The sequence below is a fragment of the Staurois parvus genome, unplaced genomic scaffold (genome assembly GCF_062004578.1).
Source record: "Staurois parvus isolate SC_StPar_1 unplaced genomic scaffold, SC_StPar_1.0 ptg000020l, whole genome shotgun sequence".
In the NCBI taxonomy this organism is placed as follows: domain Eukaryota; kingdom Metazoa; phylum Chordata; class Amphibia; order Anura; family Ranidae; genus Staurois; species Staurois parvus.
Window position 1 is genome coordinate 7771254 of NW_028317816.1, and position 15823 is coordinate 7787076.

The following is a 15823-nucleotide window of genomic DNA, read 5'->3' on the forward strand; positions in this document are numbered from 1 at the left end:
TGGCACATTAATCACACCCCTACAAATTGGATAAAGACAAAGGAAAAACAGAAGGCCCACCAGATGGTTTATAGTCTTATAGGACTACAAACGTACAGTGGAGTATGGGCCAGATGTCCATATAGGATGTTCTTAGGCACTTTTCTAAGAACCCTCCTTATCGTCACGCTGTAGGCCTGCCACTGGGCTGAAAAGGGAGGCAAATGGCAGAGTTTATATACTCTACATTAAAAAAAAAATTTAGTGAAGATTAAACATGGAAAAAGGTGTATTATCTACAGCAATCCATCAGACTGTATATTTTATTATCTGGGAAAATGAAACAAGGGTCTTATTCCTTGGTTCACATCAGGTTGAAGCACTTTTCTAGAAGTGTTTATCACTTGACATGAGGATTTCTATTGTATCCTATGGTACCCAGCCACACCTGAACAATATGTCACTTTAATCTCAAAAAGTCCATGAACCTTACTGAGGCAGACTCATGCATTTTTGGTTACCATAGATTTTGATGGGAGAGCCTAAAAATGGCTAAAAGGCACTTTTTGTTTGGCTTCTTAGTAAATATGCTAAAGCCTGAAAACGCCTGAAAAACATGTGTACAAATGTGCATAAAGAAGTTCCAAAAAAAGCTTGAAGAAGCTCAGGTGTGAACCTAGCTAATGTGTCACCACAGACAACTACTTTAGCTCCATTTTTTTTCCCTAGAAATCCTGCTCCTCTTCCTATGCTAAACACAAGTTTGTCATATTGTTCTTTAAAGCAGCCATAAAGCATTTTAAAGTGGAAAACCAGGTAAAGTATATGTTTATCCATAGGCAGGAATTAAATTTACCTCAATGCTGATCTCCTATTCTCAGCTGGCTCTTAGCTACTATACAAATCTTAGTTTCTTACAGGATGGATACTACAAGGCAGTGTTCTTCCAGTTTACCCTTCTGACAGTTCCAGCTAAAGTACAGTGTGATTACTCTATTATTCCTCTCCCCTTATCCATTCACAAAAAACCTTGTATTTTATATAATACAATATGTTCTATGAATTGACAATGTTAGATCCTGTGGTTTACTGGCTACTTTCTGTGTGGACTAAGGGAGAGGAAAGAGTGAACAACAAGATCCCAACCTTATCTTACAGCTGAAACTGTCAGTCAATGTGCTGGAAGAAAAGCACTGCCTGTAGCATCCAAGCTGTAGGAAACTACGATTTACACTACCCAGGAGCCAGCCAGAGAAAGGATAACAGTAATTAGAGGTAAAGTTATTTCCCTTGTACCTATGGCAAACAAATATTTATTTCCTGGGGTTCCACTTTAAACTCTGAGATCCTCTTTTAATTTAAGGGAAATGTTTGTACTGCCTGAATTACCCACTCATGGTGTACTGACCATATTGTACATGTAAGGACATGTAAGGAAAAAATGCCATCCTATTGGTTCTCTTTGTAGTCTTTCATCATAATAAATGGTGGCCATGCACACTTAAATTTTATCATCTGATCGATGTGGGATACTATCAAGTTAAAACATTATTGAAAAGCCATAAGTTAACTTCCAAACTGATTTACACTCAATTTAGATAGGATGTGATCAAACTGAGTCAATTACTGAGTAGAAAATTATTGTTTGCATCAATTGACAGCACCATGGTACTTTGAGACTTTGATCATGAATACAATTGTATTTTGATTGATCAGATTATGAGATTACATGGTGGAAACATAAATGTCATTGATGACGTATGATTCAATGCTATAATCATTACAACTATTGATTGAAATCTACTTCTAAGTGTGTGGGATATATGGTCAGTTATATGGTCAGTTAACTGAATATAGAAACAAAAACACATGCAAAGCAGCTGCACTTTTTTACTACATCATTCTGAATGCACTGTGCCCTGTATATGCATGTTGGAACTGTAAACTGGCATAAAAAGAAAAATTATAATAGTCACATTTTAAAACAATAAATGAAGGTATGTCTAAAGCCAAAACATTTGTTTTTCATTTTGGAAAGAGTAAGGAAGGGTTAAAAACACTGACATTGTTTTTGCTATCTTTCAGTAAAGATTTGTTCTATAGCCTTAAAGATGAATGGCAGAAAATGGCAGTAGTATATAATACTAAAAGGGAAACTTATAAACTGCTGACCTGAGATTTATATAAACAAGCAGCATAAAACAAGAGTAAAGGATTACCTTTATAAAAAAAAATAATAAACGCACATTATTTTGCAGGTAGAAGAATGTGCATTTATTATTTTTTTGTTGCAGGAGCCTGTAAACCATTGCAACAGCAATCAGCAGATAACTGGTGCCATGCAGGTCTCATATATATAACTATATAAAAACCAAATAAATATATTTTGTCTCCTTTCCTTCTTTTTTTAGTAATATGACTGTTTTCTGTTATGTGTAATGAACAGTACTAAATAAAATATGATTAAATTGCAATCAGCACGGATTAGGAAAAGAACATTCTGATTACAAAAAAAAATTGGCTGCATTTTTCTTTGCTGAAAAATGCTGTTTATATTTTAAAACAAAATTTTAGTGAAGACATGACTTGTTTACAAAAAGAAGTCAGCAACCTAGACAGAAACCATTCCTTGGATATCTGAAGACGCCTATTTAATGAAGCAGCTGTTTCAAAGGAAAACTCCACTTAACATATTCAGTTCTTTTAAAATATGAAAAAATAGGAGTTTATTTATCCTCAAATCTGGGGTAACTCTTATTCTTACTCTTAATCCTCTATAGTAATAGGGAAAAATAGCAGCAGGTTTTTTGTGTCATTAGGCTTAGAAAAAAAGCTTCACGTACAGATCTGCAGCACCCTCTAGTGTACTTGTTGTAAAGCTTAACCCACAAATAAAATAAATTAATTGCATTGATCCTAATGTAAAATGTTACAAGTCTTATAGAGCATAAACATGTTTTCATCAAGCATACATGAGCACACCAACAAAAAGTAAATCTGAACATCTGAAAACGAGTGTTTGAATAAGGTTGACCATACACACAACTGCTGCCTGGTTTGTGAAACAATACATTTGATTTGGTACTCTATAGCCCTGACTTATATTGCAATTTATCAGTGGAGTCATCAAAGACTGTGCCTTTCTACAGGATGTAAATGAACAGTTCCTTCTGTTACTGTGTAATCCTGTAAGACCAGGGGTATGATTGTATACAGCATACCTCCTAAATAAGGCAAGACAGTATTGATTTCCAGATACTAGTAGCACCAAAGCTTATCAAAGTTGGATTTGAAAATGTTTGCAAAAAGTTGGGTTCTGGATAGATCAAGATGATGCTAAATGTGGCAATACTTTTAGAGTACAAGCATCGAAGGTATGCCTTATGCAGGCCATAGATGGGTCGAAAATCGGCCCATTTTTCTTTAAAAAAACGAAAAATCGGTCGTTCAAGCGGCCGACGTTACCAGCAACGGTAAAAAAAAAAATCGGCTGATTTTCATCCCGTCTACAGCCGGCAAAAAGTGTCCCTGCAGAGAGCTCCGCTATTTCTTTGTCAGTTCCTTGACACTTATAGCGGTTGCAACAATGTATTTGTATCCATTTAGGATACAGATGTTTTTATTCGGAAACAAATAGATACATTGTTGCAACCACTATAAATGTCAAGGAACTGTCAAAGAAATAGTGGAGCTCTCTGCAGGGACATTTTTTGCCAGACTGGAATTCCTCTTCTTCTTCATCCTCTTCTTCTTCTTCCTCTTCTTCTTCCTCTTCTTCATCCTCTTCTTCATCCTCTTCTTCATCCTCTTCTTCTTCCTCTTCTTCTTGTTCTTCTTCATCCTCTTCTTCTTTTTTCTTCTTCTTTTTGTCTTCCTCTTGCAGGTCACTGCTCATGCGCAGATTTTTTTATCGGTAAAAAGATAGGCTGATTTGCCCATCATTGATGCGAAAATCGGCAGATCGGCAAAATCGGCCAATTTTTTTCCAACTTTACCGATAAAAAAAATCTGCCAAAATACCGAAAATCGGCCGAACAATTAGCCCACTAACGATCCGAAAATCGGCCGGTTTTATTTTCGGCCGGAAAATCGGCCGATTTTCGACCCATCTATGGCCTGCATTATGGGTCTATTTTGGTAGGAGTATCCAGACTTAAATGGGACCAGCACATCCAAAAATGTACACTGTGGATTTTATATTAAATTATACTGTAAAGCAAGAAGCCTGGAAGAACTGGCTCTGCTTGAAAGCACGGCTTTCTGCATTACTACATTTGTATTTTCCCGTGCTACAAAATGCAGGGCATCTAGTATTCTAATATAAAGTGCACTCAAAGTATTCAGACCTCCTTCACATATTTCAATTTTGTTATGTTGCAGTCTGAGACTACAGTTGTTTAAATTCTTTTTTTTTCTTCTCATTAATCTATACTCAGTATCCCATAATGACAAAGTGAACACAGAAATTTAGAAATGTCTGTTAATTTATTAAAAAGAAAAAAACTGAAATATCACATTGGCATAAGTATTCAAAACCATTGCAACAACAATTTAGCTCAGGTGCCTCCCATTTCTTGTGATCATTGCTGAGATGTTTCTACACCTTGACTGGAGTCCACCTGTAGTAAATTAAATTGATTGGAAATGATTTGGAAAGGCACACACCTCTCTATAAAAGGCCTCACAGCTGACAATGCATACTGTATCAGAGCAAAAGCCATGAGGTCAAAAGGAAATGTCTGCAGAGCTCAGACACAGGATTATTGCAAGACACAGATTTGGAGAAGGCTAAAAAAAATTCTGAGGCACTGAAGGTTCCTGGGAGCACAGTGGTCTCCATAATTGTCAAACGGAAGAAGTTTGGCACAACCAGGACTCTTCCAAGGGCTTGCTGCCCTGCCAAACTCAGCAATCAGGGGAGAAGGACCTTAGTAAGAGAGGTGACCAACCTGATGGTCACCCTGACTGAGCTCCAAAGATCTTGTGTGGAGAAGGGACAAAGTTCCATAAGGACAACCATCACTGCAGCCCTCCACTTATCTGGGCTTTATGTCAGAGTGGTAATAAGGAAGCCCCCCTTTGTGCAAAACACATGAACCAACTAAATATTTATATAAAAGCATTCTACTTTTTGGTTGTTTTTTCTTCTAATATACTAGTGTTTTTCTAGAAGTCTGCTGCTGAATTGGTTCTCTTCAGCAACTCCTACCCCAACTGATTAGGTGACAAAGAGTTTTATTTTCTGAGATGTTGCATTGAGAAGTATATAAAAAAATATGAAATATTTTTGTAAACTGTTATTGTAACAATTAATGCCCCCATTAACACTGGTATGATTTTTTTCCTAGGTCTGCAATTGCACAACAATGGAAATCACATTATTCTGTATGGTACCTGTTTGCATCAATGCAACATGGAGCAGTGCAATTTCTGAAAAGGTGCAGGTGCTTCTTTTGTTGCTACACAATGCGTTTTTGGCCACATAGACTTCAATGGGAGTTAATGAGCTCATTAGTGCGTGTTATGGCCCGTTTTTGGTGCTTTGTTGCTTCAAATTTTTTTATCCCAAGCAACAATGATGTCACAGCAGAACTTGCTAGTCATTGTTAAAAAAACAAACCCACATGATTATGCAGCAGCACCACTGGGTTACCTATGCTAAGAAAAGATCAAGCCAGGGAACATTTGATCTGATTCACATTGCACTACACAATGTTTAACATAGTAAAAACAAATGTTACCAAAAGTCTCCAACACATTTGCTGGGACCTAGGGATTAGTGGGGAAAGGGCATAATTCAATGTTTTAAATAAATTTCTAATGTATCATTTTCTTGCATTTAAAACATTGCTTTTTTTCCTGTTTTATTTTATATCTTCTTTTGAGAGGTCCAGATCAGGTTATGGGAGACCTGACCCAGCTGTCCCATGCACTTCCTCAACAAAAGATGACTTATAACAGAGACCTGTTCCTTGCTGCAATTATCAATATATTGCTTTGCAGTGATCTGCTGCCGCAGTGTCACACAGATTCAGCTCTGTCTCCATCTAAATGTCTATGCTTGATACATGAAAAGTGCTGGCTACACCACATGTGATGTCACATCACTTTAACACAATACAAGAGCATTGTTTTTCCCTAGTTTTCAACCAAAGCGAGAGCTGTTTCACCTACTTGGTCTACTACTGGACCAGGGGCGGACTGACAACTCATGGGGCCCCCGGGCAATAGGGGATCATGGGACCCCTGTGTCCTTGCCCAAACTCAAAAAAGCCTATGAAAAAGGTACCAGGGGCATCTCATGGGGCCCCCTACTGACCCCGGGCCCTCGGGCAGTGTCCGAGTTTCCAAATGGTCAGACCGCCCCTGTACCGGACTGATAGTCAGAGATTACAGCACTACAGGCTGAGGAAGCTGCTGTCATTCAATGTGCAGTCCACTGTTCTCCAGACCTAAAAGTAGATGTAAACCCTAACCTTGTAAACCAACCCATTCAGTTTAAAATAGAAATGAAAGATAAAACATTTGTGTCTAGATATAAAGAGTATAGGTGATCACATACCTTCTGTTGGTAGGAAGAGGTGAAACAGCAGCACATTGAACTTCCCACTGAATGGCTGTGTGGAGGTGTCAGCAGAAGTCTGAACATTGGAGGAGAGCAGGCTGAGTTCCCAGCATAGCTAGAGTAGTGATCATGGTGTGCTTTACTGCTTAGTGTGGTCAGTTTTTAAGAGTAGTACAGAGGGATGGGCAAGAGCACCAGGGATTTCACACAAAGGAAGCAATACAAAAAGAAGAGGATACCTTTTCATACAAGTACATGGCACAGCAGGCACATATCAGGAATATGAAATGTTGGGTTTACATGTTCTTTAACTGAGGTCTGGAGCACAGCGGGCTACACACTGAGCTCTGGCAGGTTGCATGCAGCCTGCAAGCCACATGTTGGGCAGCACTGATATAGATGGAAAAGCAGTGCACAGTCATTACAAAAAGTTTTTTTAAATAATGTGAACCAGCGCTTTGGATGTGATCCCTTAATTCACCACAGCTGCTGTACCAGGTGCTATACTAATCGTATCAGCCCTTATATATACTCTATCTTTTATACAGCGCTATTGGTTTTTGTTTAAACATGTGCAATAAACAACTATGTTCTCTACAATGCTCATTTTCTCAAATAAAAATTAAACAAGATTCAATAAAGTGTCCTTTGTGTTTCAATAAAGTCTCCCTGTGCATATAAAGTGTCCAAGTGCTTTCAGTTATTCACAGTATGATGCACCATGCCTTCAAACTTATTAAAGTGTCCATGCTCAAAAAAGTGCTCCATTTCCAACAATCAGTGCCATAGTGTTCCTGAAATCCTCCACCATAAACACAGAACACTCACCAGATATTTATGACTACCTATCACAGGTGAGTCATACAGCGCTTAGTATCATGGATTAAATACCCTCTGCCTTCTCCTTCTTGGGCCAGCTGCACTATTTCCTTTTAAATGTCTCACACAACATGTAGGGAGAGATGGATGGAGACTACCATAGTGTGAAATATTTAAAACCTTTTATTTATTAAAAACCATTTCCACAATGCCCACTCACATTGTTAGGTGCATACCCTTGCACCAGGATAAAAACATTACAAGCACACGGATCTGGCTCTAGGCTCTCTCACCACCACCTTCTCTTGTATTAACCACTTTCGGTGTGGCTGTGTGGGATGACGTCCCTTCTTGCTACGCCGTGACGCAACGTTTCATCTTCCTGACGTTCTCAAGAGGCACTTACAATGTGAGTGGGCATTGTGAAAATGGTTTTTAATTAAAAAAAAAAAAGGTTTTAAAGATTTCACACTATGGTAGTCTCCCTCCATCTCTCCCTACATGTTGTGTGAGACATTTAAAAATAAAAAGAGTGCAGCTGGCCCAAGAAGGAGAAGGCTGATGGTGGTTAATCCATGATACTAAGCGTTGTATGACTCACCTATGATAGGTAGTCATATAAATCTGATGAGTGTTCTGTGTTTATAGTAGAGGATTTCAGGAACACTATGGCACTGATTGTTGGAAATGGAGCCCTTTTTTGAGCACGGACACTTTAATACGTTTGAAGGCATGGAGCATCATACAGTGAATAACTGAAAGCACTTGGACACTTTATATGCACAGAGAGACTTTACTGAAGCACAAAGGACACTTTATTGAATCATGATTAATTTTTATTTGAGGATATGAGCATTGTAGAGAATATGCTTGTGTATTGCATGCTTAAACAAAAACGAATAGCGCTGTATAAAATCTAGATTACAAAAAGTTTGTCTTCCAAATTCTGCTTACTCATAGATGGACTACAGCATAGCAGACTAAACAATGAGCTCTGATGGGTTGCATGTTGGGATTCACTGATATAGATGGTAAAGCAGCCTACAGCCATTGCAAAAAATCTGTTTCCTGCTCCCTGTCGAGTAGAGGGCTCCAGCACTGACTCATAGACAGTGTGTTGGACCACACCAGAAATGACAACTACTTATACATACAGTAATACAGCAGTCTAGCATTGTTGCATGACAGCATAGGACAGACTTTTTACTATGGTTGTGGGCTGCTTTACCATATAGCTACACTTAAGACTGCTCTCTTAGAATTAAAAATGTACAACAAAGCTATTGCCACAATTTCATAAGGTTTATTTAGACTTTAAGAGGGGACCTTTTACAGATTTTACAATACACAGAACATTTTTTAATAAAAACTGAAACCAATGTTTGCCTTCACGCCAGCAGCTCAAAGTGTCAGTGACAAGGATGGAAAAACAAAAAAAGGTAAATTTTAATATTGAAAGGAAAGCAACCTAATAATCCAAGGTGATAAAAAACCATTACTAAGAAGCTTTTTGATGAGGTGAACTGTAATGTACAGACAGTTTTAACGTGAATCTAAATGTTCTCCTCGTTGGCTGTATTTGACAGCAGCGTGAGCCAATGGCTGTCTCTAAGCCAGTGAGAAGTGGGAAAGTTGTGAGAACCTCTGCTTTTGAGAACCTCTATAGATCGAGAGTATTTTGGGGAGGGGGACTGCACTCAGAAGGCTTTTTACCTTCATGCATAGACCACATACAGGTAAAAAACCTTCTGCCTTTTTTAAATACATTATGAAAGCAGAATCCTTTGGAAGTAAAACACACACTCCAAAAAATAAAATGATTTACATAAACAATAATGATTAATACCAAACCAACAAATGTTTAAAGAGTACTAGGTATAGTCTACACAGGGTATATCATATACAGATACCCCATTAAAATAAACTGCAGTCTCTAGCCCAAAATTCATGATAGTATAAACCAGTATTTTTCCACCATATGTAACCATATCAAGATTGAAAATATGAATTTATTGAGTGGATCAGATAATATGAGGTAACTCCGAAGACATACTGGTAGGTTAGCTAACTCCTGTCTAAATTGGCCCTAGGATGCATATTAATGCATGTGAGATAGGGACCTTAGAATGTAAGTTCCTTGAGGACAGGAACATGTGAATGTACAATACGTAAAGCAATGCATAAATTGTCGGTGCTGTATAAATACTTGTAATAATAATAGTTTGTCAAATAACCCTTATAAATATACCCACTTGCAGAGCATTTCATTTTTGTGTCTAGATTCCATGTCATATAAATTTGCCCATAATGTTGATGCCCATAGCAATAAGCAAACGATTACTTTTTTCTACTTACTACTAGGTGCTTGGTATTTAACAATGTTTCAAAACTCACACAACTAATGTCCAACACTCATTCCTCTTACCTTCAGGGTTCAGTTCTAAAGTCACAGGCAGCAAATAAAGGGAAAATAAATCAAGAAATAGTAAGAAATGTTTCATAAAAGTACAGCTGTGTAAACTTTTGGGCACTTTTGCTGGAAAATTGCATATACTGTTGGAAGATTGTTAATCCAATAAAGATCAGCAACTTAATGGAAATTTAATAAGCAACAGCACAATGAGGTAAATAGGTTATGAACAATTTTCGCCTTCCTCCTACAACATAATCTGAAGTATATTTCCAAAGTCTGGCCCTCTAGCCACAGAGACCTGCACCAAATCATGATCCCATAGCATATTTATTGACATGTGGACGTGAGCCTGTTAAATGGTTCCATAGCGTTATTAGAAGCATACGCTTCTGTTACGTACACATGTGATCATGTAACAGTACTGGAAGCACATTTTCATATTATTACATTATTACATTTTCAAGGGTAACTTTGATATGTATCTGCTGAACAACCCTTTGGCTTTGGTTTGAACTTTGACCTCACATCACAACTCAAATGTGATTTTCAAAAAGCAAAATTTTAAAATATGGAATTATTTAATAACTATATACTGTATATGTATATATATATATGTATATAAACACACCGTATGTATATAATGCATAGTGTTTGAATTTTTTTAATCTCCAAAATTATAAAGAACAGACAGCAATCTACTGGGGGAAAAAGTCACTTTTTTATTTCCACCCTTGCTTTTACTAGGTAAAATTTGCTCACATTAAAAAGGGAATGGTGGGGAGCCATATAGAACATCAGTACAAAATACAGGTGGATTGCTATAGTTTCTACCTTACGGATCTTGCTGTTTTACTGAAGGTTTACTGCAAAGATATCTCTCGTTGCAGTGCCTTAGTAAGGAGTGCTTAGAGCAGGGGTTTCCAACCTTTTGACTTTCCTGGGCCACATTGGAAGAGGCCCTCACATAAAAGACACTAACAACAAAGATAGATGATGAGCAGAAAAAGTCAGGCAGATCACAAGTTAACAACCACTGATATAGATAATGTACCCATCTGAGTAATAAAACTTTTTTTTTTGTAATTTTTTTTATTATAAAAGTAAAAGAGGGCAACATGGAACTAGTGCGATTTTTGACACTGTTTTTGATAACAAACTCATCAATATCTGGTTCTATGTATGCAGTAGCAATTCTCAATGAATTTTCAAGCTGCTCATAAGATATTTTGGTTCCAATTTTGCCCTTCGTGTGCTTCATCCTTAAAAACAGTTGCTCACAAATACAGGTGCTGCCGAAAACTGAGGGCATGAATAAGGAGTGATTGTGAAGAGTGTGTAATAAGAAAAAAATCTTTGCACTTAGCCAAACTGTGTGTGACGTAATAACAAAAAGTGAACCACTGCTACTAATCTCCTGAATACCAGAATAGATCTTACATCAAACTAAAAAAGTGTGGTGTCCACTTTAAATATAATCAATATATAAAAATAAGTGCAAAATGAATTCATATACATATAAGTATGTCAACAAACATAATTCATATAAGTTTATCAAAAGACGTAATCCAAATTTCTATTACATATTGAATGTAAATAAAATAATACAATTAAAAGTCCCCAAATCCAATGTACCGTATTTGGATTTGGGGACTTTTAATTGTAGTTATTTCATTTACATCCAATATGTAATAGGGATTTGGATTAAGTTTGTTGATAAACACATATGTATAGAATTATGTTTGTTGACACTCTTATATGTATATGGATTCTTTTTTTTTAATTGATTGATTATATTTAAAGTGGACAGCGCACATTTTTAGTTTGATGATTGTGAAGAGTGGAAGATTTTTCTTTGGGAAGATAAAACTTAAAAAAGTCTAGTAACGAGACATTGTTAAATTTTTCTTCGGCCACATATGTTCGCCAAGTATAAAACACACTTTCACAAAAAATTCCCCCCCAAAAAAATCAAAATTTTCAAGTAAATTTACGATTTTGTTTTGGGCTACATTCATAGCTGTTTGCAGCAATTAGGACATCCTTGGCTTAGACGAATAAGTATATGTAAACTAAATATATATGAAATAGGCATTCATTTTGCTGACAAAAATCAAACTCAGAACATTATTCACAGGTCGTAGAATAGGTGTCCTAAACTAAAACTAAATGTTTAGTGCTAAATTTAAAAAAAGGATCACTGTGTGGAATAAAACTGGCTGCACAACTAAACACTACCGTACATCGGCTTCTGGATGAGAAAGGCCAAGAACACCTTGTGTTCATAAAAAAGTAATAACACATTTCATTTTATAAGTCTTCCAGAAGTACAAACATATTACATTGCCAGTATACAATGCTTTTGCAGTTTGGCACTCAAATTTCTAATACAAGCTTGTAGTAAAAGCACACTGAATGGCTGAAGTCAACATATATTGAAAACTCTATTCAAGAAACCAGTTAATGGCAAACAGTTGTGATCATAAAAGCAGAACATGGAAACTGGATGAAAGATGTAAAAATGATTACACAGCGTCAGTGTATTCAATTTCAATTGGTCAGCATGCAGCTTTATTTTATTAAAGCAAGGGGTCGCTCCCAAATAAGATTCTTAAGTTTCTTGTAGATTCATCTACCAGCTTTTCTGCTACCTGGGAGCTCCAGTGGCAATATCTCTGCATTAGTTTGCAGGTCTGTCTGATTACAATTGCCATTGCAAAGGGGATCTGCAGCAAGAGGAAACTCCAAAGCCGAAAGCTCTTTAACCTGAGTTTCAGATAGGTAAAAAAATTGCTGGGTGGCTCAGTGAATAAATACCTGCCAAAACCGTAGTTAAAGTGGTTGTAAACCTTTACATATACCCAGCGAAGTGACTGGTCTCAGGTGATACAGAGATTAAACAAATCCTCCTACATAAGTTGTACCTGTTTATCTAAAGCCATCTGTCCCGTACATACATTCAAAGTGCAGAATTTAGATCTCTCAGCTCTGAAAAGCAGGGGGTGGGGAGCTGAAGTTACATCAGTTAGGAGAGCTCTGAGAGCTGATTGGAGGGAAGAGACCCCTCCCCCCCTTCACACAGCACACAGGAACAGAGAAGAGTCTTTCAATCAGCTGGAGCTCCCGTCACCATTTTTTTCTTGGTGTCAGGAAAACTCATCAGTAGTGACTCATGCTTATACCAGTGGAATGGGGCAGCAGACAGAAATGACACTTAGTGCTCTGGATTGAGGCAATTACACACTATAGAGAGATATGCTTTGTTCATATTTTATGTCTAAGGTTTACAACCACTTTAACTAATTGTATCTGAAGTGCAGTTTTCAGATTTAGCCACGCATTTACTGGGAGACTATTAAATCCCATTCTCTATCCCTACTCAATAGTAAACAGAAATGTTTCTTACCTGATTTCTTGAAATATCTTGTAATTTAAAAAAACTCTATGTTAAAGTACATCATTTCCTTCACAAAAGTCCCACAGCTGACGTTGACACTAGGCACTGCCAGGTGCTAGCTGGTACCAATTTTTTGAGAACCTATCACTTCAGGCTGCCCAAGGATCCCCCATATTTCCACAGCCTGAAGTAGAAAATATTGGCAATGAACCTTATAGCCCCATAAGATCTCAGTAGAAAATCAGAGCAGTGCCTCTACAGCACCCTACAAAGCAATGCAAGGCATAGCAACCTGCCAAAACAACCAGCATAGCAGTGTGGGATGCATTTGAGGTTCTTTTTAGTGCTCATATCTCTAAATTCAGGAAGCTATGTGCTGCGGACATCCAGGGTTTCAGGGGCTCAGCAGTGCATTTTGATTATCAGATCAAAAATACTTGGTAATGATTGGCACCAGTGTCATTATCTGTAATGTTAGAGCTGGCATTTCAACAAAGGCTTGCTCTGAAAGAAAAGCAGAAGCCTCCACTGCCAAACCCAATCCAAAAGAATGCTGTTTACCTAGCTGTCAATGACTGCATGAAGATCAGGAAAGTGAAATCAGAAGTCCCAATCTATTTATTTCCATCTGGTTTTGACTCTGGAAGTGCTAAACCATTGATTCAGTATGACAGCCAGACGGTAGGTATTTTTATAAGCAGAAGTTAGCAACAGCAGTCTTCATACTTCCTCAGTTAAAGCTTCCTTTAAAAATTGGCTTAAGAATTACAGATCTAAATAAACATTGAAGTGGTCATGCAGTGCTTAAATGATAAAGAATGCCGAAAACACAAATACAGCTGCTTATTGCATTTATCATATGTAATATTTATTGAAGGTGATTTAACTTGTAGACCCAGGGGAAGCATTTATAAGACATTTAGCATAACCAAAAAGGACAATGTGATGCCAAAACAAGATGCTTGTTGTGCATTCACCCACCACAGGTCTCATCAGCCTGATAAACTGTTGTGTTCAGTTTGAAAATGTACTCATAATTCTTCATAGAATGATGCTGAAAGCAATAACTCTGTTTCTCTTGGAGAAGGGAAGGGATTGCTAGTTTTTTTGGAAGGTGATGAAAAAACAAAGCCAAGAATCTCCACACAAAGCTTCTTGTGCTTATTTTGGCAGGCAAAGCAGAAGATGTATCTGGGACCATAACGTCAGAAACTGGTTTAAAGCACCTGATCATTTACACAAAATCCAGTCTTTTCTCAGAACTAGATACTAGACCTCCTAAGATGTGTTTATGAAATAATAATAATAATTATTAATAGAATAGTGAGAAAGGTTTTCAAAGGATAAAGGATTCAAGCACCAGGGCTGGATTTTGACTTCATGCTCAACTAGGCCAACTACTTTGTGCCACCACCTCCCTCTCCCAGACATCTGGCTAAACTTAGTAATACTTATCCCTATGTCAACTACCTTGTGCCATCCCCTTCCTTCCCTGGATAACTGGCTAGTCTTAGCCCTGACCTTGGGTTTTCACACATGCATGCTGAAATCGCATTATTATTTATGGATGCGTTTCTGTGGGAATAGCATTGCGCTTTGAGTGAGATTTCACCAAAGATGCGACTTTGGCTTTTACATTTCCATTTACAGTGGGGAAAAAAATTATCTGATCCCCTGCAGATTTTGTACATTTGCTCACTTACAAAGAAATTAAGGGTCTATAATTTTTTATCACTGGGTTATTTTAAATGACAGAGACAGAATATCAACCAAAACTCCAGAAAAACACAATACAAATGTTATAAATTGAGTTGCAGTTCAGTGAGTAAAATAAGTATTTGATCCCTTACAAACCAACAATATTTCTGGCTCCCACAGACTGGGTATGTACTCATGTGGTGCACAGATTAGTCCTGTCAATTTAAGAAGCTGCTCCTAAGAACAACTCGTTATGTGTATAAAAGACATCTGCCCACAGAATCTCTTTCTCTCTATCTTGAGCACCACCACAGGCAAGACCAAAGAGCTGTCAAAGGATGTCAGGGACAAGATTGCAGACCTGCACAAGGCTGGAATGGGCAACAAGACCATCAGCAAGAAGCTTGGTGAGACAACTGATGGAGTGATTATTTGCAAATGGAAGAAATACAAAATAACCATCAATCGCCCTCAGTCTGAAGCTCAATGCAAGATTTCACCTCATGGGGTAAGGATGATCATGAGAAAAGTGAGAGATCAGCCCAGAACTACACGGGAGGAACTTGTGAATGATTTCAAGGCAGTTGGGACCACAGCCACCAAATAAACCATTGGTAACACAATACACAGCCATGGATTGAAATCCTGCAGCGCTCACAAGGTCCCCCTCCTCAAGAAGGCACACGTATAGGCCCGTCTGAAGCTTGCCACTGAATATCTAAATGATTCAGTGAAGGATGAGACCACAGTGAAGTGCTGTGGTCAGATGAGACCAAAATTGAGCTCTCTGGCATTAACTCGACTCGCCATGTTTGGAGGAAGGAAAATGTTGACTATGACCCTAAGAAATCCATCCCTACAGTCAAGCATGGAGGTGGAAACATTATTCTTTGTGGCTGTTTCTCTGCTAAAGGTACAGGCCAACTTTGCCTCATTGAGGGGCCAATGGATAGGG

General features: G+C 37.7%; 1 protein-coding gene across 3 annotated transcripts in view; it reads right to left on the reverse strand.

The window, feature by feature from the left end:
• The window catches only part of BBS9 (Bardet-Biedl syndrome 9), a 488277-nt gene that overhangs the window by 231282 nt on the left and 241172 nt on the right, over nucleotides 1-15823 (reverse strand). For 2 of the 3 annotated variants that reach the window (XM_089687164.1, XM_089687155.1), the window contains exon 15: nucleotides 9789-9803. The exons of the other annotated variant lie outside the window; for it this stretch is intronic. In XM_089687164.1, the coding sequence (XP_089543290.1) occupies nucleotides 9789-9803 (15 nt within the window). The remainder of the gene's footprint in view (nucleotides 1-9788; nucleotides 9804-15823) is intronic. 3 annotated transcript variants of the gene reach the window in all.